General features: G+C 49.4%; 1 protein-coding gene across 2 annotated transcripts in view; it reads right to left on the reverse strand.

The window, feature by feature from the left end:
• SLC14A1 (solute carrier family 14 member 1 (Kidd blood group)) overlaps nt 1-26,764 on the reverse strand; it is a 142,623-nt gene that overhangs the window by 112,946 nt on the left and 2,913 nt on the right. Inside the window, exon 1 of one of the 2 annotated variants that reach the window (XM_088476567.1) lies at nt 13,329-13,533. The exons of the other annotated variant lie outside the window; for it this stretch is intronic. Within the exon in view, the coding sequence (XP_088332693.1) occupies nt 13,329-13,460 (132 nt within the window). The 5' untranslated portion in view covers nt 13,461-13,533. Of the gene's footprint in view, nt 1-13,328; nt 13,534-26,764 lie in introns of those variants that run through there. 2 annotated transcript variants of the gene reach the window in all.

Here is a 26,764-nt window from a genome sequence, read left to right on the forward strand (position 1 = left end):
GTGACATGGAGAAGGTGCCGGGGAGAGGCAGTGGGTGACATGGAGAAGGTGCCGGGGAGAGGCAGTGGGTGACATGGAGATGGTGACAGGGAGAGGCAGTGGGTGACAGGGCGAAGGTGACGGGGAGAGGCAGAGGGTGACATGGAGAAGGTGACACGGAGAGGCAGTGGGTGACATGGAGAAGGTGATGGGGAGAGGCAGTGGGTGACAGGAAGATGGTGATGCTGGGGAAAGGCAGAGGGTGGCAGGGAGAAGGTGACGGGAGAGTCAGTAAGTGAAAGGTAGAGGGTGATAGGGAGAGGCAGTGGGTGACATGGAGAAGGTGACGGGTAGAGGCAGTGGGTGACATGGAGAAGGTGATGGGGAGAGGCAGTGGGTGACATGGAGAAGGTGACAGGGAGAGGCAGTGGGTGACATGGAGAAGGTGGCGGGGAGAGGAAGTGTGTGACAGGGAGAAGGTGACGGGGAGAGGCAGTGGGTGACATGGAGAAGACGATGGGAGAGGCAGTGGGTTAGATGGAGAAGGTGATGGGGAGAGGCAGTGGGTGACATCGAGAAGGTGGCATGGAGAAGGTGATGGGGAGAGGCAGTCGGTGACAAGAAGATGGTGATGCTGGGGAAAGGAAGAAGGTGATGGGGAGAGGCAGTGGGTGACATGGAGAAGGTGATGGGGAGAGGTAGTGGGTGACATGGAGAAGGTGATGGGGAGAGGCAGTGGGTGACAGGAAGATGGTGATGCTGGGGAAAGGCAGAGGGTGGCAGGGAGAAGGTGATGGGAGCGTCAGTAAGTGAAAGGTAGAGGGTGATAGGGAGAGGCAGTGGGTGACATGGAGAAGGTGACGGGTAGAGGCAGTGGGTGACATGGAGAAGGTGATAGGGAGAGGCAGTGGGTGACATGGAGAAGGTGACGGGGAGAGGCAGTGGGTGACATGGAGAAGGTGGCGGGGAGAGGAAGTGTGTGACAGGGAGAAGGTGACGGGGAGAGGCAGTGGGTGACATGGAGAAGACGATGGGAGAGGCAGTGGGTTAGATGGAGAAGGTGATGGGGAGAGGCAGTGGGTGACATCGAGAAGGTGGCATGGAGAAGGTGATGGGGAGAGGCAGTGGGTGACAAGAAGATGGTGATGCTGGGGAAAGGAAGAAGGTGATGGGGAGAGGCAGTGGGTGACATGGAGAAGGTGATGGGGAGAGGTAGTGGGTGACATGGAGAAGGTGATGGGGAGAGGCAGTGGGTGACATGGAGAAGGTGATGGGGAGAGGGAGTGGGTGACAGGGAGTAGGTGACGGGGAGAGGCAGTGGGTGACATGGTGAAGGTGACGGGGAGAGGCAGTGGGTGACATGGAGAAGGTGATGGGGAGAGGCAGTGGGTGACAGGAAGATGGTGATGCTGGGGAAAGGCAGAGGGTGGCAGGGAGAAGGTGACGGGAGAGTCAGTAAGTGAAAGGTAAAGGGTGATAGGGAGAGGCAGTGGGTGACATAGAGAAGGTGACGGGGAGAGGCAGTGGGTGACATGGAGAAGGTGGTGGGGAGAGGCAGTGGGTGACATGGAGAAGTTGGTGGGGAGAGGCAGTGTGTGACAGGGAGAAGGTGACGGGAGAGGCAGTGGGTGACATGGAGAAGGTGATGGGAGAGGCAGTGGGTTAGAAGGAGAAGGTGATGGGGAGAGGCAGTGGGTGATATCGAGAAGGTGACGGGGAGAGGCAGTGGGTGACATGGAGGTGACGGGGAGAGGCAGTGGGTGACATGGAGAAGGTGACGGGCAGAGGCAGTGGGTGACATGGAGAAGGTGCCGGGGAGAGGCAGTGGGTGACATGGAGAAGGTGCCGGGGAGAGGCAGTGGGTGACATGGAGAAGGTGCCGGGGAGAGGCAGTGGGTGATATGGAGAAGGTGCCGGGGAGAGGCAGTGGGTGATATAGAGAAGGTGATGGGGAGAGGCAGTGTGTGATATGGAGAAGGTGACAGGGAGAGGCAATGGGTGATATGGAGAAGGTGACGGGGAGAGGCAGTGGGTGACATCGAGATGGTGCCGGGGAGAGGCAGTGGGTGGCATGGAGAAGGTGATGGGGAGAGGCAGTGGGTGACATGGAGAAGGTGACGGGGAGATTCAGTGGGTGACATGGAGAAGGTGATGGGAGAGGCAGTGGGTTAGATGGAGAAGGTGATGGGGAGAGGCAGTGGGTGACAGGAAGATGGTGATGCTGGGGAAAGGAAGAAGGTGACAGGGAGAGGCAGTGGGTGACATGGAGAAGGTGGCATGGAGAAGGTGATGGGGAGAGGCAGTGGGTGACAGGAAGATGGTGATGCTGGGGAAAGGAAGAAGGTGACAGGGAGAGGCAGTGGGTGACATGGAGAAGGTGATGGGGAGAGGCAGTGGGTGACATGGAGAAGGTGACGGGGAGAGGTAGTGGGTGACATGGAGAAGGTAACGGGGAGAGGCAGTGGGTGACATGGAGAAGGTGATGGGGAGAGGCAGTGGGTGACATGGAGAAGGTGACAGGGAGAGGCAGTGGGTGACATGGAGAAGGTGGCGGGGAGAGGCAGTGTGTGACATGGAGAAGGTGACGGGGAGAGGCAGTGGGTGACATGGAGAAGGTGACGGGGAGAGGCAGTGGGTGACATGGAGAAGGTGACGGGGAGAGGCAGTGGGTGACATGGAGAAGGTGATGGGAGAGGCAGTGGGTTAGATGGAGAAGGTGATGGGGAGAGGCAGTGGGTGACAGGAAGATGGTGATGCTGGGGAAAGGAAGAAGGTGACAGGGAGAGGCAGTGGGTGACATGGAGAAGGTGGCATGGAGAAGGTGATGGGGAGAGGCAGTGGGTGACAGGAAGATGGTGATGCTGGGGAAAGGAAGAAGGTGACAGGGAGAGGCAGTGGGTGACATGGAGAAGGTGACGGGGAGAGGTAGAGGGTGACATGGAGAAGGTGACGGGGAGAGGGAGTGGGTGACATGGAGAAGGTGACGGGGAGAGGGAGTGAGTGACATGGAGAAGGTGATGGGGAGAGGCAGTGGGTGACATGGAGAAGGTGACGGGGAGAGGGAGTGGGTGACATGGAGAAGGTGACGGGGAGAGGCAGTGGGTGACATGGTGAAGGTGACGGGGAGAGGCAGTGGGTGACATGGAGAAGGTGATGGGGAGAGGCAGTGGGTGACAGGAAGATGGTGATGCTGGGGAATGGCAGAGGGTGGCAGGGAGAAGGTGACGGGAGAGTCAGTAAGTGAAAGGTAGAGTGTGATAGGGAGAGGCAGTGGGTGACATGGAGAAGGTGACGGGGAGAGGCAGTGGGTGACATGGAGAAGGTGGCGGGGAGAGGCAGTGGGTGACATGGAGAAGGTGGCGGGGATAGGCAGTGTGTGACAGGGAGAAGGTGACGGGGAGAGGCAGTGGGTTAGATGGAGAAGGTGATGGGAGAGGCAGTGGGTTAGATGGAGAAGGTGACGGGGAGAGGCAGTGGGTGACATGGAGAAGGTGACGGGGAGAGGCAGTGGGTGACATGGAGAAGGTGACGGAGAGAGGCAGTGAGTGACATGGAGAAGGTGACGGGGAGAGGCAGTGGGTGACATGGAGAAGGTGCCGGGGAGAGGCAGTGGGTGACATGGAGAAGGTGCCGGGGAGAGGCAGTGGGTGACATGGAGATGGTGACGGGGAGAGGCAGTGGGTGACATGGAGAAGGTGACGGGGAGAGGCAGAGGGTGACATGGAGAAGATGACGGGGAGAGGCAGTGGGTGACATGGAGAAGGTGACGGGGAGAGGCAGTGGGTGACATGGAGAAGGTGACGGGGAGTGGCAGTGGGTGACAGGGCGAAGGTGACGGGGAGAGGCAGTGAGTGACAAGGAGAAGGTGACATGGAGAGGCAGTGGGTGACATGGAGAAGGTGATGGGGAGAGGCAGTGGGCGACAGGAAGATGGTGATGCTGGGGAAAGGCAGAGGGTGGCAGGGAGAAGGTGACGGGAGAGTCAGTAAGTGAAAGGTAGAGGGTGATAGGGAGAGGCAGTGGGTGACATGGAGAAAGTGACGGGTAGAGGCAGTGGGTGACATGGAGAAGGTGATGGGGAGAGGCAGTGGGTGACATGGAGAAGGTGACGGGGAGAGGCAGTGGGTGACATGGAGAAGGTGGCGGGAAGAGGAAGTGTGTGACAGGGAGAAGGTGACGGGGAGAGGCAGTGGGTGACATGGAGAAGATGATGGGAGAGGAAGTGGGTTAGATGGAGAAGGTGATGGGGAGAGGCAGTGGGTGACATCGAGAAGGTGGCATGGAGAAGGTGATGGGGAGAGGCAGTGGGTGACAAGAAGATGGTGATGCTGGGGAAAGGAAGAAGGTGACGGGGAGAGGCAGTGGGTGACATGGAGATGGTGACGGGGAGAGGTAGTGGGTGACATGGAGAAGGTGATGGGGAGAGGCAGTGGGTGACATGGAGAAGGTGATGGGGAGAGGGAGTGGGTGACAGGGAGAAGGTGACTTGGAGAGGCAGTGGGTGACATGGTGAAGGTGACGGGGAGAGGCAGTGGGTGACATGCAGTAGGTGATGGGGAGAGGCAGTGGGTGACAGGAAGATGGTGATGCTGGGGAAAGGCAGAGGGTGGCAGGGAGAAGGTGACGGGAGAGTCAGTAAGTGAAAGGTAAAGGGTGATAGGGAGAGGCAGTGGGTGACATAGAGAAGGTGACGGGGAGAGGCAGTGGGTGACATGGAGAAGGTGGTGGGGAGAGGCAGTGGGTGACATGGAGAAGTTGGCGGGGAGAGGCAGTGTGTGACAGGGAGAAGGTGACGGGGAGAGGCAGTGGGTGACATGGAGAAGGTGATGGGAAAGGCAATGGGTTATATGGAGAAGGTGACGGGGAGAGGCAGTGGGTGACATCGAGATGGTGACGGGGAGAGGCAGTGGGTGACATGGAGAAGGTGAGGGGGAGAGGCAGTGGGTGACATGGAGAAGGTGCCGGGGAGAGGCAGTGGGTGACATGGAGAAGGTGCCGGGGAGAGGCAGTGGGTGATATAGAGAAGGTGATGGGGAGAGGCAGTGTGTGATATGGAGAAGGTGATGGGGAGAGGCAATGGGTGATATGGAGAAGGTGACGGGGAGAGGCAGTGGGTGACATCGAGATGGTGCCGGGGAGAGGCAGTGGGTGGCATGGAGAAGGTGATGAGGAGAGGCAGTGGGTGACAGGAAGATGGTGATGCTGGGGAAAGGTAGAGATTGGCAGGGAGAAGGTGACGGGAGAGTCAGTAAGTGAAAGGTAGAGGTTTATAGGGAGAGGCAGAGGGTGACATGGAGAAGGTGACGGGGAGAGGCAGTGGGTGACAGGGAGACGGTGACGGGGAGAGGCAGTGGGTGACATGGAGAAGGTGATGGGCGAGGCAGTGGGTTAGATGGAGAAGGTGATGGGGAGAGGCAGTGGGTGACATTAATATGGTGATGCTGGGGAAAGGAAGAAGGTGACGTGGAGAGGCAGTGGGTGACATGGAGAAGGTGACGGGGGAGGTAGTGGGTGACATGGAGAAGGTGATGGGGAGAGGCAGTGGGTGACATGGAGAAGGTGACGGGGAGAGGGAGTGGGTGACAGGGAGAAGGTGATGGGGAGAGGCAGTGGGTGACAGGAAGATGGTGATGCTGGGGAAAGGCAGAGGGTGGCAGGGAGAAGGTGACGGGAGAGTCAGTAAGTGAAAGGTAGAGGGTGATAGGGAGAGGCAGTGGGTGACATGGAGAAGGTGATGGGGAGAGGCAGTGGGTGACATGGAGAAGGTGGCGGGGAGAGGCAGTGGGTGACATGGAGAAGGTGGCGGGGAGAGGCAGTGTGTGACAGGGAGAAGGTGACGGGGAGAGGCAGTGGGTGACATGGAGAAGGTGATGGGAGAGGCAGTGGGTTAGATGGAGAAGGTGATGGGGAGAGGCAGTGGGTGACATGGAGAAGGTGACGGGGAGAGGCAGTGGGTGACATGGAGAAGGTGACGGGGAGAGGCAGTGGGTGAACTGGAGAAGGTGCCGGGGAGAGGCAGTGGGTGACATGGAGAAGGTGGCCGGGAGAGGCAGTGTGTGACAGGGAGAAGGTGACGGGGAGAGGCAGTGGGTGACATGGAGAAGGTGATGGGAGAGGCAGTGGGTTAGATGGAGAATGTGATGGGGAGAGGCAGCGGGTGACATGGAGAAGGTGACGGGGAGAGGCAGTGGGTGACATGGAGAAGGTGACGGGGAGAGGCAGTGGGTGAAATGGAGAAGGTGCCGGGGAGAGGCAGTGGGTGACATGGAGAAGGTGCCGGGGAGAGGCAGTGGGTGACATAGAGAAGGTGATGGGGAGAGGCAGTGTGTGACATGGAGAAGGTGACGGGGAGAGGCAATGGGTGACATGGAGAAGGTGACGGGGAGAGGCAGTGGGTGACATCGAGATGGTGCCAGGGAGAGTCAGTGGGTGGCATGGAGAAGGTGATGGGGAGAGGCAGTGGGTGACATGAAGATGGTGATTCTGGGGAAAGGAAGAGGTTGGCAGGGAGAAGGTGACGGGAATGTCAGTAAGTGAAAGGTAGAGGTTTATAGGGAGAGGCAGAGGGTGACATGGAGAGGCAGTGGGTGACAGGGAGAAGGTGACGGGGAGAGGCAGTGGGTGACATGGAGAAGGTGATGGGGAGAGGCAGTGAGTGACATGGAGAAGGTGATGGGGAGAGGCAGTGGGTGACATGGAGAAGGTGATGGGGAGAGGCAGTGGGTGACAGGGAGAGGGTGATGCTGGGGAAAGGCAGAGGGTGGCAGGGAGAAGGTGACGGGGGATCCAGTAAGTGAATTGTAGAGGGTGACAGGGAGAGGCAGTGGACGACTTCAGGGAGAGGATGACAGGCAGCGGGTGAGAGTGAGAAGGTGACAGGGGTGATATATAGGGGGGCACTTGGCTGGGTGGTAGGGGGGGAACAATAGGCTGGAGAAAGGGAGACACTGTAATTGTATTGGCTGAGTGGTTCTTGTTGAGGGGCAGTTAGATCGGGCAGTGGGCTGTTGGGGAGGTAAAGGTTTAGCCAATGGGCTATGAGGGTGCAAGAGACTGGGATGAGTGTGCAATTGAGATGGTGGGGGACACTGGGCTGGATGGGGGGCACTGCGAATGGGCAGGTCCTGGGCTGGATTGGAAGTGGGGCAGTAAGATAGAGATGGGAGGGAGGACCAATAGGCTAGAGAGGGGTGGGGGTACACTGTGCTGAATGAGTGGAGGATACTGGGACTGGACTGGCTGGGAGGTTCTTGCTGTGGGCAGTTAGATGGGAGCAGTGGGCTGATTGAATAGGGAAGGGGGAGGTCATTGAGATGGTGGAGGACACAGGGCTGGATAGGGGCTGGACACTGTGAATGGGGGGCAGTGGGCAGGAGACAGTGAGATGGAGTGGAAGGGGGGGAACACTGAGCTGAATAAAGGTGATCACTGTGACAGACAGGCTGGGGGTGCTAGGTAGGGGCACTGAGATGGTTGCAGTGAGCTGGTTGGGGAGAAATGGGAGACACTGGGGTGGGGGGGTCAGTAATGGAGCTAGACACAAGGCTGGTGAAGGGGCAGACACTGGGATGCGGCACCATTTTAGAACACTCGCTGCAGCACCGCATACTCACACAGCAGCTTCCCGATAACTTCTTGCTGCTGGATTTCATCTTGTGTGTGTTAGAAGAGGCTGCCTTTCCCTGGCGGTGCAGCCCGGTTAGTTGGGAGAAGGGACTAGTTTTGTGCCCAGCCCAGGAGTCAGTCTGTCAGTTTATGGCAGCATCTGTCAATGGGAGGCTGAGCTGTGAGGAAAGGCGGCTTCACAGAGTCTGGGAGGAGGAGCCGAGCTGGGGACAGCCAGAGCCGGGCAATCGGGCATAACATAACAGCAGGATGTAGCATGAGGCAAGGCACAGCGGAGCGTGGGGACGGAGCCTCTCCAGTCCAACGGCGCGCCAAGATGTGGGTACTTATCTAGGCAGCCGGACGCTGATTTACTGACTGCTCTCCCGTCATTCCGCTGCCGCGCTGTGTGTGACTGACTGTGTGAATGTCTAATGGAGCGTACACACGGTCAGATTTGTCAGACTTGTCAGATTTGTCAGATGAACGACTGAACGATTAAACGATTTGAACGATTTGGACGATTTGACCAAAGTTTTGAACGATTTGAACGATTTGAACGATTGAACGATTTTTGACTGCATTAAAATGAATGGAATCGTCCAAGTCTGACTACAAACCCATCAGATGTCAGATATCGTTATCTGACAAACGGGAACGCGCATCGTTGATCGTCCATCGTTCAGGCATGTCAGATATGAACGATTTTTCATCAGATATGAACGACTGAACGATTTTTAAATCGTTATCGTCCATATCTGAAGAAAAAATCTGATCGTGTGTATGCACCATAAGGCACAATACTTTGATTTGTGTGCGGAGTCTGTGCACCTGTCTCACGAGAGAACAGCGGCAGCCTCTCTCGCAATTTCATTTCCCCCACGGGTGGGCTGCTGTCAGTCTCCAGTGGGCTGCCTGTCATAGGGCGATGCACTACTGGGGGTGGGGCCACATACGACAGGCATCCCATGTCCGCTCAGCCCACTGGGAATTTTCCTCATGAATTAAACAGGCAATCCGCCCATTACTACTGCGCTGCCCGATCGGACCTGAGCTCCGATCGTAGTAGCGGCGGTGGGGAGCTGCAGAGCCCCTAGGCATTCCAGATGCCCTAGGCATTTGCTTAGAATGCCTCTGCCTAAAGCCAGCTCTGGGTACACGCAGGTGAGACCGGTGGACGCCGAGGTGCTGCAACAGATCTGCTGTGAACGACAAGAGATTGGGCAAGGCGTTATAGCTGCAGCGGTGAGGGTGACTGAAGCCTCAGAGTACCTGCTGATGGTGCGCTTAGAAACGCAGAAACGGCAGCTGAGAGTGACAGCCAGTGTGTCAGCACTGGGAGCCACAGCTGAGATCCATGGAGGCTCAGAGGGCCTCATTCATTACCGATCGCAACTGCGAATACACACACACAATCAGCTAATTGTTGCGCTCTGCGCATGCATATTAATCGCAGTACACGTGCGCAAACAGTCCACTGACCTTGGGACTGCGAGTGCAATGATTACGCAGACCCATCGCAGAGTGATTGACATGAAGAAGTGCCATTTGTGGGTGGTGATGGCGAAACGCAGGCGTGCCAGTGTGTTCCACTGCGATGCCGTACGCAGCCTGAGGACTCATAGCATGCGCTGAAGTTAGCAATTTCTGAGTAAGGTCGGAGCTTGTGCAAGTGTGCGTGAGGCTGCGATGGTACTCGATTGTACCGATGGTTTTGCAGTCTTGCTAAACATTACGGATGTGTGTAAGGTAAAGTGGGCGTCCTTATGTAGTGCTGTGGTGGCATAGCGATGGCAATGGATTAGCGTACTATCGCAGTTGATCTGCGCGTGTATTTTGCTATTGCATTTGCAGTTGCGATCGATAGTGAATCAGGCCCTGAGTTAATAAAGAAATGTAGAAAGGAGACGTCCCTACTGAGCAACAGCGCTACAGAGAATTGTTCAAGAACTACTCAGAACTGTTAAAGAGCCTTTGAGACAGTGTATGAGAAATCACCACACCCCCATTAGGGTCACTACCCAGCCTGTCTGGTATCTCCGTATGCATGCATGATTGCACTAACACTAACGAGTTAAACTCGTTAGTGTTATCTTTCACCAGTACACAAATAGCAGTGATAGAGATCGCAGGGACAGCTTCTTTTCAGCTGTTTCCCCGCTGGAGCAATGTTGAATTCCCCTGGTGTTCTATCTACCGCTGCAACTCGCAGCGAGTTGGATACTAAATGGATGAATAGACCCTTCTGTGTGGTAAGTAACTTTATTTTTCTGTGCGTGACCAATCCCATGACAATGCGGTGGCACGGTGTTTACCATTGGTTACCATTGCTGCTTTACAGTGCTGGAACATTGGGTTCCGGCTAACAAAATAAAAACGTGCAGTAATCCCTCAATTATTCATGTTGTATCTATTCCAGATGTCTACCTAAGCCTGAACCAAAGTTGCCTGCTCTCCGGAAATGACCCTGGAGACTCACGAGTAACCCCCTGACTGCCTGGATAAAAGCCCACCCTCCACCATGACCATTCCATCCACTTTCCCAGTGAAGTGGGCAGGATGAGGGTGTGATGATGCGATTTACATATTAAGCCCCACCTCCACACTATGAGGCAGTGACTTGCAACATTATGCATTGGGGCTGTGATGACACGATTTGCATCACCCCCTCGTCTCCTGTGAGATATCCCAGAGGGAAGCAGCAAAAAGAGTATCCGGATGGAAGATCAACAGTCAATAGGTTGACACCGGATGATTGACAGGCAGTTGATAGACATGGTCAAAAGGTTGACATGGTCAAAAGGTTAACTGACAAATGGTTGACAGTGCAGAAAGTTGACAGGGTTACAAGGTTCAAATGGATGACTACCATCTTTCAAACGAGCTCTTAAGACCCACTACTTCATCAAAGCCTTCCAGCTCTCATCCTAACTTGCTGCTACATGCTCCTTCCTCCCTGCCTACCCCATCTGTGTCACCCCTGTTTGTCTGCCCCTCCCTTAAAGAATGTAAGCTCTTTCGAGCAGGGCCCTCTACCCTCTTCTGCTTCTCCCTACTGTAATTTAATTTATCTCTTACTAGCCACTAGTGCAACTAACACTTGGCTGCTTATGCGGGCATTAATGTCACTAATATAGCAATGTTTATCCATGTCCTGCATTGTATTGTATTGTAAGTCAATGGTTACTTTTTTGTCTATGTACTTTGTAAGGCGCTGCGGAACACTTGTGGCGCCATATAAATAAATGATAATAATAATAATAAAAATAATAATAATGACACCAAAAGTTTGACATATGTTTTTCCATGGTTTTCAAAATTTTTAAGGTAAGGGTTTTGTACCCAAAAAAGGGGAATGTCCTCATGGGGAAGGGCCAGGGAAGAAATAGGAGAGGCCAGGAGATGATGGGGATGAAATAAGAGGAAACTACAAGTGAGAATGATAATAAACAGAAATTTGACAGGCCCAAACAGTGCCCCCTGACCTGTGGTGCCCTGTGCGATGGCACCGGACGCACTACCCTAGCTACAGCCCTGTTAAATACCACCTATATAAAGCTTATTAAAATGCAGTATTACCCATATAATCACAGTGTCAATTTATATACATACAAAGCACATGGCAATCAATTTACAACGAACCACCATAAATATAAGGGCCTGATTCAGAGGCGCACGCTATTTGCGTGCGCTCACTCTAAATCAGAGTGTCCCTTTGTTTTTAAATTCCGGCCTCCAGCCCACCCACAGCTTGTGCGAGCGGCCTGGCGATGGTCGCGATTATCGTGACCATCGGCATTGTGAGGAGACCCTTGTGGTAGGCTCTCAGCACTCGCAATGCCAAGTGGACTTCCTGCTCTAATAGAGCAGGAAGTCCACTACTGACATCATGAGTGATGTCAGTAGGGCCGCCCACAAACGGAAGGCGTTCCTTCGGGAATGCCTCCGTTTCTACAGTCACCCCCCCTCCCCGCCTAAAAAACGGGGCTAGCTGTCGATCAACATCGACAGCCGCCCCGTTTTGTTGCGAGCCCCGTAGAGAGTGATTTCTCACTCGCTACGGGGCTTGCGCACGTGCAATACGCACGCCATTCATTGCTCATGCCGCGCATTCGCATTGGCCCACCATCAACCTGCTTGAAGCGCAATGCGCTCGCTAGTGGGTCTGTATCAGGCTAAATTTGTAAAACGTACAGATCAAATCACTACACAATATACCATATGCTATGATGACATCTTTCTACAGTGGTTTTATATTAATGTGTATCAAGTTATAAAACATATAATACTACAACATCGATGTTTACAAAATCGATGTAGACAATCAATGTTGAAAAAAAAATCGATGTCAGACAATAACAAATAACAAAAAATAACCACTGAATAAAAAGTCATATTATATCAGAGGAAACATTGAAGACCTAAGTTTTCATTTAAACGTTTAGGAACAATAGTTACAAGAGTGAAAATCCATTTGCTCTCTCTACACATTAAGATTTTATTCCTATCGCCCCCCCCTCGATAATGGCGGAATGTGATCAATAATCATCGCTCTAATAGAGGCTACCCCATGTTTATATTGGGCACAATGATGAGCTAAAGGTTGATCACTAGTCCCTTTCTCTATGGCTTGTTGTATGGCTGTGCGGTGAAGGGTCATCCGCTCTTTAAATTGTCGTTGAGTCTTACCTACATACGACAAGCCACAGTGACAGGTGAGCATACAGTATATAACACGTATGGAGATGAGCAAGTTAATGCAAAGTTTATTTTATATCGTTTTCCAGTATGGGGGTGACAAAAAGAGTTTCCCGTCAATAATGTTCTACAGGTCACACACCCCAAACATCGATAACAACCAACTTTGGTACTTAAGAAATGTACAGGTTTCTGCAGACGACTTAAATCAGTAATATCTAAACGGACCAGATGATTTCTGATGTTTCGATTCCTTGGGAAACTAGGTAACAGCTTAGAGTAATGTAAAGCAGGAAGCTCACGGTCAGTATTTATTATAGGCCCCCACTGCTTGTCCTTTTTAACTGTTTGTACACTATTTAAAGTCAACTGGTTCACCCATGGAATACATTAATTATCACTACTATTGTTTCTACTAGCATTGGGTGCCAATAATTCATCTCGTGATATCTGAAGCACTTTATTTTTAACTATATCCAGTATGACGCTTGTATCCTCTAAGCACAAACTTATCAAACATTTCTTCTAATGCTCGTTCACTATCATTTTCCTCAGATGTACAGTAATGGATCTCACTCTCAAAAGTTGAGAGTAAGGTAACCCTTTCCTTAAAGGTAGGGGGTGAAAGCTATCATTCCTCAAAATAGTGTTTCTATCAGTATCTTTTCTATACAATGATATTTTGAATTTACAATTATAAAACAAAATATTCACATCAATAAAATCTAAGTTAGATGAACTCATCTCCAATATTAATTTAACAACACTATCAGAGGTGTTTTGTTTGTCCATTATAGATATAAGGTCAGACTCAGAACCCACCCAAAAGATGAGTAAATCATCTATAAATCTCAGATATACTGCTACCTCAGGTAAAAGTTGTCTATGCACGTAGAACAAAGATTGTTCAACTGAATACATGAAGGCATTCGCATACGATGGGGCCACACAGGACCCCATCGCACACCCAGCCATTTGAAGATAATATCTACCATCAAAAAGGAAGTAGTTTCTGGTAACCATAATAATTTGATTTAAAAACTCACAGGTGGACCAGCATAATCCAGATCATCCGTCAAAACTTGACTAACAGCCTCTACACCTGCATCCTGTGGGATCTTGGGGTCCTGTAGTAGGGACGTAAGAAAGTCCTTTAGATAACATACTTTGTTCATCATCACTTAAAGGGACATCCGATAAATTAAAGACTACATTTTCTATCTCCGTGGAGGTCTCCTGTTTCCTTTGACGCGTGTTCTGTTTAGACCTCCTCGTTCTCTCATGTCTGGAATCTGCACCATAAATTGTGTTTGTGCCCCTAAAGGGAGTGAACCAGTGACAGAACCTGATGGACCAGTCTCCGATTCACTTTGAGAGGTACTTGAACCCTCCGGCTCTTTGTATCTTGGATGTGTACGTCAATTTTTAAAGAATTTTTGTCGATCATTTTGTGTGATGGTATGATTAACCCATGAGTAGACTCTTCTTTGCCCGTAATCCAATTTTACCTTTCTTAAAGAGGATCAAGTCACGTTTGTATTGTTCCATATACACATTTAGTTTATCAATCCATGAATTATTCACATCTTGTACCAAAGTTGGTTTATATAATAATTCAAAGTCCACAATTTTTTGTTTGGTACCATTTAACTCTCTGTTGGCCTCTTCAATGACTAAAATAAGCAAATCCATAGAGCACTTATTTAATATTGCTATCCCCCTGCGACAAAAGTTCAAATGATATCTACCAATTGTTAGCATGTTTTTGATCCGCAGACCCCTCTGTATTTGTTTACTGCGGTAATAGTCAGATCTAAGTGGCTGGCGCTATGTTCCCTGTGAAGTCTAACGATAGATCCAGAATGCAGCCAGGAACAACAGGAGCTTTCAACAAGGCCCCTCAAATGGATAATTGTATTGTGAAGTGGTTTCGGCGCTTCCTGTGATCTAATGAAAATCTTTTCTTTTTAGTATTTTTCTCCAAAAATATATGAAAAAGAAAAAGAAAATATATAGTGTAAAACCGTAACAATGTTTTATAAATCGTGAAAGGTTGATATAAACTCACCCTTCTGAAGTAAGTTGTAGACGTTGGACCCAATTTTCACCGTGGTGCTGTGGTGGTTGCAGAATGCAACGTTGGCCTTTAAGGTGAGGTCTTCAATTCCTACCACACGTAGTGTTGTAAATGGGGAAATAAATACAACAAGCCTCCATGGTACAGATCAATTTACCCAATCCAAGATTTTACACAATATGCTGTGTACTCACCTTGAATGGGATATATTATATGCCTTGGACATTCATTTTCTCATCCTGATGTCCGTCGGTTTATTACTATGGGTCCTTATACACAGTACAAAAATAATTGTGGATATAGACTAATTTCTTTATATAACAGTAATTTATTTCTTACTCTGTATATGATAAAAAGGTCTTAGTGGTATGTAGTTAATTTCACCAGACCTCAAAAAACATACAACAATTTCTGTTTAGATGAAAATTTTAAATATATAAAAATGCAAAAATCAAAAAATAAATAAATAAAGCAAATGAGAGAAATGAATGAGTGGAGGATTCTAATAATGAATAATTAGCAACATGTTTCTCAGATCCTACATATGCTACCTCAGGCTGGTAACTGAGAAATGAACAACCTGGCCCTTAAGTAGGGAACTAAGGGCATGTCTAATTAAGTTTAATGATGATTGACAGGAGCTATAATGATGATTGACAGGAACTATGTGTTTTTAAACCTTAGCCAAAATAACTTCTGAGTGTGTCTAATACCCCTTTTACACCGGAACTAAAACCCGGGTTATTGCAGGGTTAACCCGGGCAGCTCCTTGGTGTAAAAGGGGTGAGGGTTGGTTCGCTGGGTCGAGTGACCTGGCAATCCAACCCAGGTAAATAGCAGGGTTTAACACGGGAGTAACCCGTGAAACCCTGCTGTGAGAACAGCGCACTCCGGGTCTTGATGACCTGCAGTGCGCCGCAAGCTGGCCGATTGGTCCGGCTTCAGTGGCACTTGGAGATGACGTCATCTCCAAGTGTCCACTTTCACACCGGAAGAGCCGGGTCTATGCAGATCCGACTGCGGTGTGAGCGGCGCCGACTCGGGAATATCCCGAGTCGGCGTCGGCTAAATTCCGTGTCTGATCCGGATAGGAACCCTATTCCGACTCTCCGGGTCAGACCCGGAATTTTGGTGGAAAAGGGGTATACAACACCTCTGTAGTCGACCTGTAAATATGGACTCAAGACTAATAAGTTTGTCTCAAATGTGAACAAACAAGAATTTTCTATTAAACAAAATATTAATTGTAACTGTGACGATGTGATATACTTACTTGAATGTCCATGTAAACTACAGTATGTTGGGAAAATATCCAGACCGCTGAAAAACAGGATCAGGGAACACATTTTAAATATAAAGAAAGGCTTGGCCACCCATAGTGTTTCCAAACATTTTCTTGATGTTCATTCAAGTAATCCAGAAGGTCTAGAAGTCATTGTCATTGACCGGATCCATCTAGGGATGAGAGGAGGCGATAGAGCAAACAACTTGTCTCAAAAAGAAACCTATTGGATCCAGGGCCGCCATCAGGGGGGGACTGCCAGGACTCTTGTACCAGGCCCGGAGAGAGAGGGGGCCCGGCAGAGAGTGATAAGATATGTACCAGGCGGTGGCAGGCAGGGTGAAAGATCATCTCATCAGCGCTGTGACATATGAACTATGGACTGGAGCCAGACGCGAGCTGTGATTTTCTCACTTGCTGCGGGGCTCGCGCACGTGCGCACTGCCTGGCCATCGACCCACTTGCGAGCAATATGAGCTTGCGAGCGGTTCTGAATCAGGCCCATAGTTCCTGTCTATCATCATTATAGCTCCTGTCAATCATCATTAAACATAATTGGACATGCCCTTAGTTCCCTACATAAGGGCCAGGTTGTTAATTTCTCAGTTACCAGCCTGAGGAAGCAGATGTAGGATCTGAGAAACATGTTGCTAGGTATTCTTTATTAGAATCCTCCACTCATTCATTTCTCCTTTTTCTACTTTTAAGAATTGGAATTATCTTTGCTTTATTTATTTATTTTTTGATTTTTGCATTTTTATATATTTTACATTTTCATTTAAACAGAAATTGTTGTATGTTTTTTGAGGTCTGGTGAAATTAACTACATACCGCTAAGACCTTTTTATCATATACAGATTAAGAAATAAATTACTGTTTTTATAAAGAAATGAGTCTATATCCACAATTATTTTTGTACTGGGTATAAGGACCCATAGTAATAAACCGACGGACATCGGCAACAGAAAATGAATGTACAAGGCATATAATATATCCCATTCAAGGTGAGTACATTGCAAATTGTGTAAAATCTTGGATTGGGTAAATTGATCTGTACCATGGAGGCTTGTTGTATTTATTTCCCCATTTACAACACTACGTGTGGTAGGAATTGAAGACCTCACCTTAAAGGCCAACATTGCATTCTGCAACCACCACAGGACCACGGTGAAAATTGGGTCCAACGTCTACAACTTACTCCTAAAGGGTGAGATTATATTCACCTTTCACGATTTATAAAACATTGTTACGGTTTTACACTATATATTTTCTTTTTCATATATTTTTGGAGAAAAATACCAAAAAGAAAAGATTTTCATTAGATCACAGGAAGCGCCGAAACCACTTCACAATGCGGTAATAATAAGACAAACTGATACTGTGGTAGAGAAAGTCGCATTCTTTTTCTTTAAATTTTAACAACTGCTGGAATAATAGTTCTGGGGTTATAGAACATGTGTCATCATCCAATTTCTACTTTTTAAGGATTACCTTTGCCCCTGTGTCAGAGAAGCTGAGCATTTCTCCTTACATCCAGGTGCAGAAAATCAAGTATAGGACCCACATCATTGCTTGCAGCAGTCATAATGAATCCACAACATCCACAATGTAGTGCAAAGATAAGTAGTCCTCTAAGAACAAAACACAGAGTGTAATCACCATACACCTGTGGTTATAATAAGTTCGTTGTCAACCATACACTAAAGTAATATGGGGCCTGATTCAGACCCACTCGCGAGCGGCTGTCCGCTCGCAAGTGGGTCGATGTTATGCACTGAGCATGCGCACGACGGAGGGAGCTCCGTCGTGCGCATGCGCCAGACGCGACGAGCGAAGGAAAGTCCTTCGCTCGTTGTGTCCGATCAAAGGGGGCGTGCTGTCAATGTTGATTGACAGCACGCCCCCTTTGGTGGGCGTGCTGGGGGCGTGCCTCCCTGACGGGGGCGTTCCCACGGGAACGCCTCCCATCAGAAGCCGGCCCACTGACATCACTAGTGATGTCAGTGGGAGTGATTTTGGCTCTGATAGAGCCAAAATCACTCCGGAGCTTGCGGTTGAAAACCTCAACCGCAGGCTCCGGCTCGCAAATTCGATGGTCGCGATGGTCTCGACCATCGCGGCCATCACAAAGCACACTCGTATAGCCTGTGGGTGGTGACCCACAGCTATACGAGCATCCAGGAGGACGCTCCATGAAAATGGAGCCCGGCCCTCATTCAGAGCGTGCGCTCTGCTCAGAGCGTACGGCTCTGAATGAGGGCCATAGTCCCAAAGGTGCCTTGGCTAGATTGACACACTGCAAATCCACAGGTCTTCAATCAAACATAACCAAACAACTGAACCCAGGCAGGCCAGGTGACAGAGGGGGCCTAGGGGTACAACTTTACCGGGCCCTGAGGTCCTAGGGGGCCCTGGAGTGTAATTGCTTCCTGCGCTGCTGTTGCATCGATCAGCAGGGTGCAGGCATGTACGGGGCCCTTGCTGATCACTGTAGCAGCAACGCAGGCAGCGGTTCAAGCTGCCCGGCCACGAACAGATCATAGCGGCGGGGCAGCACAGTGGCCATCAGTCACGTGATGCCCCTCCATGCCGAACTGCAGTGCTGCCACCGTCACAGTGTCTGCTCACTGTTTGGTATGCTAGATTACTGATTGGTGGATGATGCTGGCCATCCACCAATCACTGCTGTGGGAGTATTTAAGCCCTGATTGGTGGATGGCTGGAGCTGTTCACCAATTGGAGGAAACTTGAAATGCACTGGGAGAGGAAGAGCTGGAGGGGACAGACAGCAGGAGGAGATGGCCGTTCCCATAGATCTGAGGTCTGAATTTAAATGGAGTTTATGCAGGGAGGAAGGGAGGCGGAGAGGTAAGGGACATCATGGTCATAGTTGTATGAGGAAGGTGGCAGATATGGGACATAATTAGAATTGTTGGAGGGGGCAGTTATGGGACATAATTATAATTGTGGGAGGAGAAGGGGCAGCTATGGGACATAATTATAATTGTTGGGGGGCAGTTATGATACATAATTGTGTTAGGACTCGGAGGGGGGCAGTTATTATTATTGTGTGAAGACTTTACCTGCTGGGGACCTTGGGGGGCCCTAAAAAAATGGGTGTACCGGGCCCCATGATTTCTGTTGCCAGCCCTGAACCCGGCACTCACATATTGGGTGAATCAATTACTTGCTACAGTGCCTTTCCTGACCATCATAGTCATTCCATAGAAGTCACGAACAGGACGGCACTCAGTAGTCTTTAAAATGGTTCATTATTTTTCCTTTTCTAACGTTTCGGGTTTCCCGTTTGTCGCAGGGGCATAGCAATATTAAATAAGTGCTCTATGGATTTTATTTTAGTTATTAAAGAGGCCAAAAGAGAGTTAAATGGTACCAAACAAAAAATTGTGGGCTTTGAATTATTACATAAACCAACTTTGGTACAAGATGTGAATAATTCATGGATTGATAACCTAAATGTGTATATGGAACAATACAAACGTGACTTGATCCTCTTTAAGAAAGAAAAATTGCACAAGGTACCATTGGATTACGAGCAAAGAAGAGTCTACTCATGGGTTAATCATACCACCACACAAAATAAACGTACACGTCCAAGATACAAAGAGCTGGAGGGTTCAAGTACTTCTCAAAGTGAATCAGAGACTGGTCCATCAGGTTCTGTCACTTGTTCACTACCTTTAGGGGCACAAACATGATTCATGGTGCAGATTCCAGACATAAGAGGACGAGGAGGTCTAAACAGAACACGCGCCAAAGGAAACAGGAGACCTCCACGGAGATAGAAAATGTAGTCTTTAATTTATCGGATGCCCCTTTAAGTGATGCTGAACAAAGTTTGTTATCTCAAGGACTTTCTTATGTCCCTAATACAGGATCTAGGCCCTCATTCAGAGGCGCTCGCAAAATGCGAGCGGTCGCTCTGAATGAGAGCGGCTGCTTGGTTTTTGAAGTGCGGCCTCCTTGTCGCTAGCTAAGCTGTGGGTTACCACCCACAGCTTTAGCGACCAACCAGGTTGATGGTCGCGATGGTCAAGACCATCGCGACCATCGGGGCTTGCGACGAGACCCTAAGTTTGGGTCTCGGCAACCGCAAGCCCCAGGGAGCTTCCTGCTCTGATCGAGCAGGAAGTTCCCCACTGACATCACTGCTGATTTCGGTGTGGCTGCCCACAAAACGGTAGGCATTCCTTAAGGAACGCCTCCGTTTGTGAAACCACCCACCCGCCACGCCTACAAAATATGGCGAGCTGTCGTTCAACATCGACAGCCGCCCCTTTTGTAGTGAGCTCCGGAGTGAGAGAACTTCTCTCTCACTCCGGGGCTTGCGCACGCGCAGTGCGGCTGCTGCGCGTGTGCTGGGCCTAAACATTGACCCGCTTGCGAGCGCTCAGCGCTTGCGAGTGGGTCTGAATGAGGTCAATAATGCTTTCCAATCTAAAGTTGACTTATTCAAGTTTAATCGTTCTCTGCGACTCAAGGATCACTTTGGGAAATTAGGAGCTGATTCAGACCCTCTCGCTATGATGCGAATGATCGTAGCTGGCCGATAGTCACTTTCTGTGCATGCGTATGCATCGCTATGTGCGTGCACAAACCAGTGTGAGAGATCAGGATGCGTTCACTTGCTGCGCATAGACAACCCAGCAGAATGAGAGACAGGAGAAGCCGTTTGTGGGTGGTGACGGGCAGGCCACTGGTAACGGGGGAGTGGAGGTGCGAATGCAGGCTTGCCAGAGTGTTTCAATGCCGTTTCAAAGGTGTGCATGATTAAAAGGCAGCGTCATAGGACACATCACTTGGTGGGATTTTACTCTGAAGGGATCGCAGTACTTGCGGCAGGGTATAGTCAACCTCAAGTGCTGCGATCGCAACCGATGGTGCTCGATGTACCAATGTTTTACAAGCACTTCCAGGAGATGACATGCGCAAGTGGGCGTCTTAATACTGGCTGGTGGGCATCTGCATACACTATGTGATCGCACGCCAAAACATAGTGGGCGTGCTAATGCCTTGCCGTGCGATCGCCTGCCTTGCTGGGCGTGCGCTGGATTTGCATATGCAGGGAGCGAGCGAACGCATCTAGCGAGCGGGTCTGCATGAGCTCCTTAGGTCCTAAGGTACCCAAAGAAAACGTGGATTCATTGCCATTGGTTTTAAAGAAAATTATACCCCGTTCTAACTTTGACCCGGTATCCCAAAGTGCGTCCATTAAATCTTTTACACGATTATTGGATCATGAAATGACTCAACCTCCTGTAAGTGAACATTACCATCATAATCTGACTAAAGATGAAAAATGTGCTTTAAATCTTTAGCTGCGAGAAAAGACATTGTGGTGCGCAACGCTGATAAGGGCAGTGCAGTAGTTGTACAAAATTTAGAACAATACAAACATGAATGTTACCGTCAATTAAACGATATGTCAGTTTATCAATGTTTGTCTAAAGATCCCACTATGTCTTATAAACAAGAACTTGATGAGATATTGAAACAGGCAGTAGAGGAGGGTATGATATCGTCTGAATTAAGGGCCTGATTCAGACCCGGTCACAAGCGCTGAGCACTCGCAACCGGGTCGATGGTGGCCCACAGCGCATGCGCACGACGGAGCCGGCTCCTTCGTGTGCATGCGCGAGACCAGGCTAGCGACGGGCACTCCGTCGCTCCAGGTCTCGCACCAAAGGGGGCGAGCTGTCGATGTTGAGTGACAGCTCGCTCCGTTTGGTGGGCGGGCCGGGGGGTGGCTGCCCAAACGGAGGCGTTCCCATGAGAACGCCTGCCGTTTGGGGGCGGCCCCACTGACAGCACAAGTGATGTCAGTGGAGAGCTTTCGGCTCTGTTAGAGCCAAAAGCTCTCTGTAGCTTGCGATGAAAGAGACCCTACCAAAAGGGTCTCGTCGCAAGCTCGATGGTTGCGATGGTCTTGACCATCGCGACCATCATCATGGCCGCTCGCTATAGCTGTGGGTGGTTACCCACAGCTATTCGAGCGGCCAAGAGGCCGCTACAAAAAAAAAAAGCCCGGCCCTGATTCAGAGCGAGCGCTCTGTCAGAGTGAGCGGCTCTGAATCAGGCCCTAAGATCTGCTTTAACAGTACAATATCCTATAACACCCCTGTATTATACAGTACTTTGCCCAAGGATGCGCAGAATCCACCGGGGCGTCCTATAATATCTGCCCGGGGGTCTCTGTATCATCCGGTGTCAGTGTACTTGTATTCCGTATTAAATCCTTGTACTCAGCATCTCCCTGCTTATCTTAAAGACACTAATTCGCTATTGTTGTTACTGAGAGATTTAGACTTGGTGGGGCAATCTGTAACCATGTGTACTGCTGACGTTACCAGCCTCTACACTTGCATCCTACATGATGCAGGTGTAGAGGCTGTTAGCAGTGGCGTATCTATAATGGGTGCAATGTGTGCGGGGCACACGGGCCCCTGGGCCCAGGGGGGCCCCACACCGCAGACACTGCACCCATATTATTTTGGACTTACCTGTCCGTGGTCCCACATCGGGTGTCAACGCTGCTCAGAACACCGGAAAATGGCCACCGCGGCCATTTTTCCGGCGTTCTGCGCATGCGCAGTAGACTCCGGGCACACTCTAGTGCCCGGAGTCTACTAAGGCTCCGGTGGCTGGCTAGCCGCATCAGTCGGCTGTTGGCCTCCGGGGAGAGAGGAGGGGGCCCTGCGCGGGGAGTGCACACGGGCCCCCTCCTCTCTTAAGACGCCCCTGGCTGTTAGACAAGTTTTGATGGATGATCTGGATTATGCTGGTCCACCTGTGAGTTTTTAAATCAAATTATTATGGTTACCAAAAACTACTTCCTTTTTGATGGTAGATATTATCTTCAAATGGCTGGGTGTGCGATGGGGTCCTCTGTGGCCAAATCGTATGCGAATGCCTTCATGTATTCAGTTGAACAATCTTTGTTCTACGTGCATAGACAACTTTTACCTGAGGTAGCAGTATATCTGAGATTTATAGATGATTTACTCATCTTTTGGGTGGGTTCTGAGTCTGACCTTGTATCTATACTGGACAAACAAAACACCTCTGATAGTGTTGTTATATTAATATTGGAGATGAGCTCATCTAACTTAGATTTTCTTGATGTGAATATTTTTTTTGATAATGGTAAATTCAAAACATCATTGTATAGAAAAGATACTGATAGAAACACTATTTTGAGGAATGATAGCTTTCACCCCTTACCTTTAAGGAAAAGGTTACCTTACTCTCAACTTTTGAGAGTGAGACCCATTACTGTACATCTGAGGAAAATGATAGTGAACGAGCATTACAAAAAATGGTTGATAAGTTTGCGCTTAGAGGATACAAGCGTCATGAACTGGATATAATTAAAAATAAGGTGCTTCAGATATCACGAGATGAATTATTGGCACCCAGTGCTAGTAGAAACAATAGTAGTGATAATTAATGTATTCCATGGGTGAACCAGTTGACTTTAAATAGTGTACAAACAGTTAAAAAGGACAAGCAGTGGTGGCCTATAATAAATACTGACTGTGAGCTTCCTGCTTTACATTACTCTAAGCTGTTACCTAGTTTCCCAAGGAATCGAAACATCAGAAATCATCTGGTCCGTTTAGATATTACTGATTTAAGCCGTCAGCAGAAACCTGTACATTTCTTAAGTACCAAAGTTGGTTGTTATCGATGTTTGGGGTGTGTGACCTGTAGAACATTATTGAAGGGAAACTCTTTGTCATCCCCATACTGGAAAACGATATAAAATAAACTTTGCATCAACTTGCTCATCTCCATACGTGGTATATACAGGGGCGCCGAGAGAGGGAGGAGCGGGTACAGATTACCCGGGCCCGGGCTTCTTGAGGGGCCCGGCGGGGGCCCGGGTCCAGCGCCGCTCCCCCCCTCACAGCAGCCCAGCACACAGCGTGTGGGAGACTGCTCCTGGCTGCTGAGCAGCAGTCTCCTCTGCCTGTGCGGGGGGGCGATCACACTGATCGCGCCCCCCCTGGCTTTGCGCCGGGCTGAGGGGGCTCAGAGCGCGAGGCGGCGCTGCAAATCTTTTTTTTTTCTTGGCAAGGGGGCGTGGCCATGCCTCTCGCAATTAGGCCACGCCCCCTATTACCGGGGCCCGCCACGGCTCTTGGCGGTCCTGGGTATATACTGTATGCTCACCTGTCACTGTGGCTAGCCGTATGTAGGTAAGACTCAACGACAATTTAAAGAGCGGATGACCCTTCACCGCACAGCCATACAACAAGCCATAGAGAAAGGGACTAGTGATCAACCTTTAGCTTCATCATTGTGCCCAATATAAACATGGGGTAGCCTCTATTAGAGCGATGATTATTGATCACATTCCGCCATTATCGAGGGAGGGTGATAGGAATAGAATCTTAACGCATTGAGAGAGCAAATAGATTTTCAGTCTCGAAACTATTGCTCCTAAAGGTTTAAATGAAACCTTAGGTCTTCAACGTTTCCTCTAATATAATAATACTTTTTATTCAATGGTTATTTTTTGTTATTGTCTGGCATCGATTTTTTTCCGACATCGATTGTTTACATCGATTTTGTAAACATCATTGTTGTAGTAGTAGTATATGTTTTATAACTTGATACACATTAACATAAAACCACTGTAGAAATATGTCATCATAGCATATGGTATATTGTGTAGTGATTTGATCTGTACGTTTGACAAATGTATATTTATGGTGGTTCGTTGTAAATTGATTGCCATGTGCTTTGTATGTATATAAATTGACACTACGTGATTATATGGGTAATACTGCATTTTAATAAGTTTTATATAGGTGGTATTTAGTTATTTATGACTAAGAGTATTGTTTGTTGCCAAGCAAAACAAACATAGGGCCTGATTCAGAGCCGGACGCAATTAGCACTCGCTCGTCCAGAAAATAGGGGTGGCTATTCAAATGAACCGTTCGCTCTTTGCGGTCTGTTCACGCCTCTAGGTCTGAATGAGCGAACAAAACTTGCGGTCGTTTTTTGGAAAACTACGCCCCCTGGCCGCTCGCATCCTACGTCATGTCCGCTATTTATTAGATTAATCGAGTACATCGACCAGGGTATGAACTGTTCTGTGGCTGGTTTTTGCTACCACAATTTTGCGACCAGTTCTGTCTATAAAATAACCCAGTGACGTGGTCAATGACGCTGCTATTTTAATTATGCACACCCATAAAACGCCCGTTTTGACCTTTAAGCACGCCTGCGTTCGGATCTCCACTCCCCGTTTTCAAGCACCTTCCCCTGTTACCACCCACAAACGCCTCTTTCTGTCACTCAAATTATCAGGCATTCGCTATTTTGCGAGCACATGAATTTCGACCGCACTGACTGGTTTGCGCATGCGTATAACGATCCGTACGCATGCGCAGTTGGGCAAACATCGCTCGGAGCGAACAAGCGGCCGCTTACGAGCGGCTCTGAATCAGGCCCATAGTGTTGAACCTAGGCAGGCGCTGATTGATGACATCATCTTTCCAAGACTGTTGATGGTTCGTTATCAGCGTTCTGCAGGTGAGGGTAATTTTCTTGATACTTGTGGCTATATACAGTCTGTCTGTTATTGTAATTGTGTTATTGTAACCTGTTGTCCCTGACGAAGGGGGGAACCCATAAACGTTGGAAAAGGAAAAATAAAGAACCATTTTAAGACTGAGTGCCGTCCTGTTCGTGACTTCTATGGAATGACTATGATGGTGTGGAAAGGCACCGTAGCAAGTAATTGATTCACTCAATATCATACCTCCCAACTTTTCTAATCCTTGAAGAGGGACACTTCGCGCGCCTCTGGTGACCTCACCCAAAAGGGGTGGGGCTTTGCTAGAAGGGGCATGGCTTATCAGAAATGGGGCGTGACCTCGCGTCAACTCCCATTTGTGTCATTATTGGGGGTGTGCCCAGCACTCTCAGAGATGCTGGGCAGCCCCCAGGCTCTCCCTACACAGGTGAACAGATGCCACGGCATCTGTTCACCTTCTGCACACCCGCTATGCAGAGCAGCGGTATGTTGAGAGGTATGCAATATGTGAGTGCCGGGTTCAATTGTTTGGTTTTATATATATATATATATCTATATATATAATATATAATATGTATACAGATGTCATGCACACTATGAGCCTCATTCAGAGGCGGTCGTAGGATGCAAGCGGTCTATCAGAAACAGGGCGGCCGCTTGCATCCTGAACGGCTGCCTCCATGTCGGTCGTTAGGCTGTGGGTTAACACCCACAGCTCTAACGACCGATAAGGGAGATGGTCGCGATGGTCAAGACCATTGCGACCATCGGGACTTACGACAAGACCCTAGGGTAGGGTCTCGTCAACCTTAAGCCCCAGTGAGCTTCCTGCTCTGTTTGAGCAGGAAGCTCCCCACTGACATCACTGATGATGTCAGTGGGGACGCCAACAAAACGGCAAGCGTTCCGAAAGGAACGCCTCCGTTTGGCCGGGCACGCCCCCTGCCTGCCCAGCAAATGGAGCGAGCTGTCAATCAACATCGACAGCTCGCTCCGTCTGCTTCGAGCCCGCTAACGACGCGTGATCCGTCGTTAGCGGGGGCTCGCGCATGCGCACGACGGAGCCATCTCCGTCGTGCGCATGCCCTGTGGACCAACATCGAGTCGGTTGCGAGCGCTCAGCACTCGTGACCGACTCTGAATAAGGTCCTATATGCTATACTTTACTTTAACTTACATGTATTGGAAAACAATCCAAAGTACAGTAAGGTGTGCTACGTATGCAGAAATGACTTTAAGTATATGCCATTTACAGTATATGGTGACCTTTAAAGGGAATGTTTTACCCACTGAGTATTCAGAGCACGAAAAGCTACATATCTTTAAAACACCACATGGAGCTTATTTAATGAAAAGGAGCTATATGCAGTTCACTTTATATATTTAGTTCACTTTTACTTTCTAGACAAAACTAAATATTCTTTATTAACTCTTTGAAACAGCAATTTTCAACCAGTGAGCCATGGCATGCCATGACGGATGGACATTCCGCAAACGGGACAAATGTTCCTGCTGCACCAGTCACCCCGCAACATAAACAACTGTGCAGAGAACA

The sequence above is a fragment of the Taudactylus pleione genome, unplaced genomic scaffold (genome assembly GCF_031769625.1).
Source record: "Taudactylus pleione unplaced genomic scaffold, aTauple2 ptg000189l, whole genome shotgun sequence".
Lineage (NCBI taxonomy): Eukaryota > Metazoa > Chordata > Amphibia > Anura > Myobatrachidae > Taudactylus > Taudactylus pleione.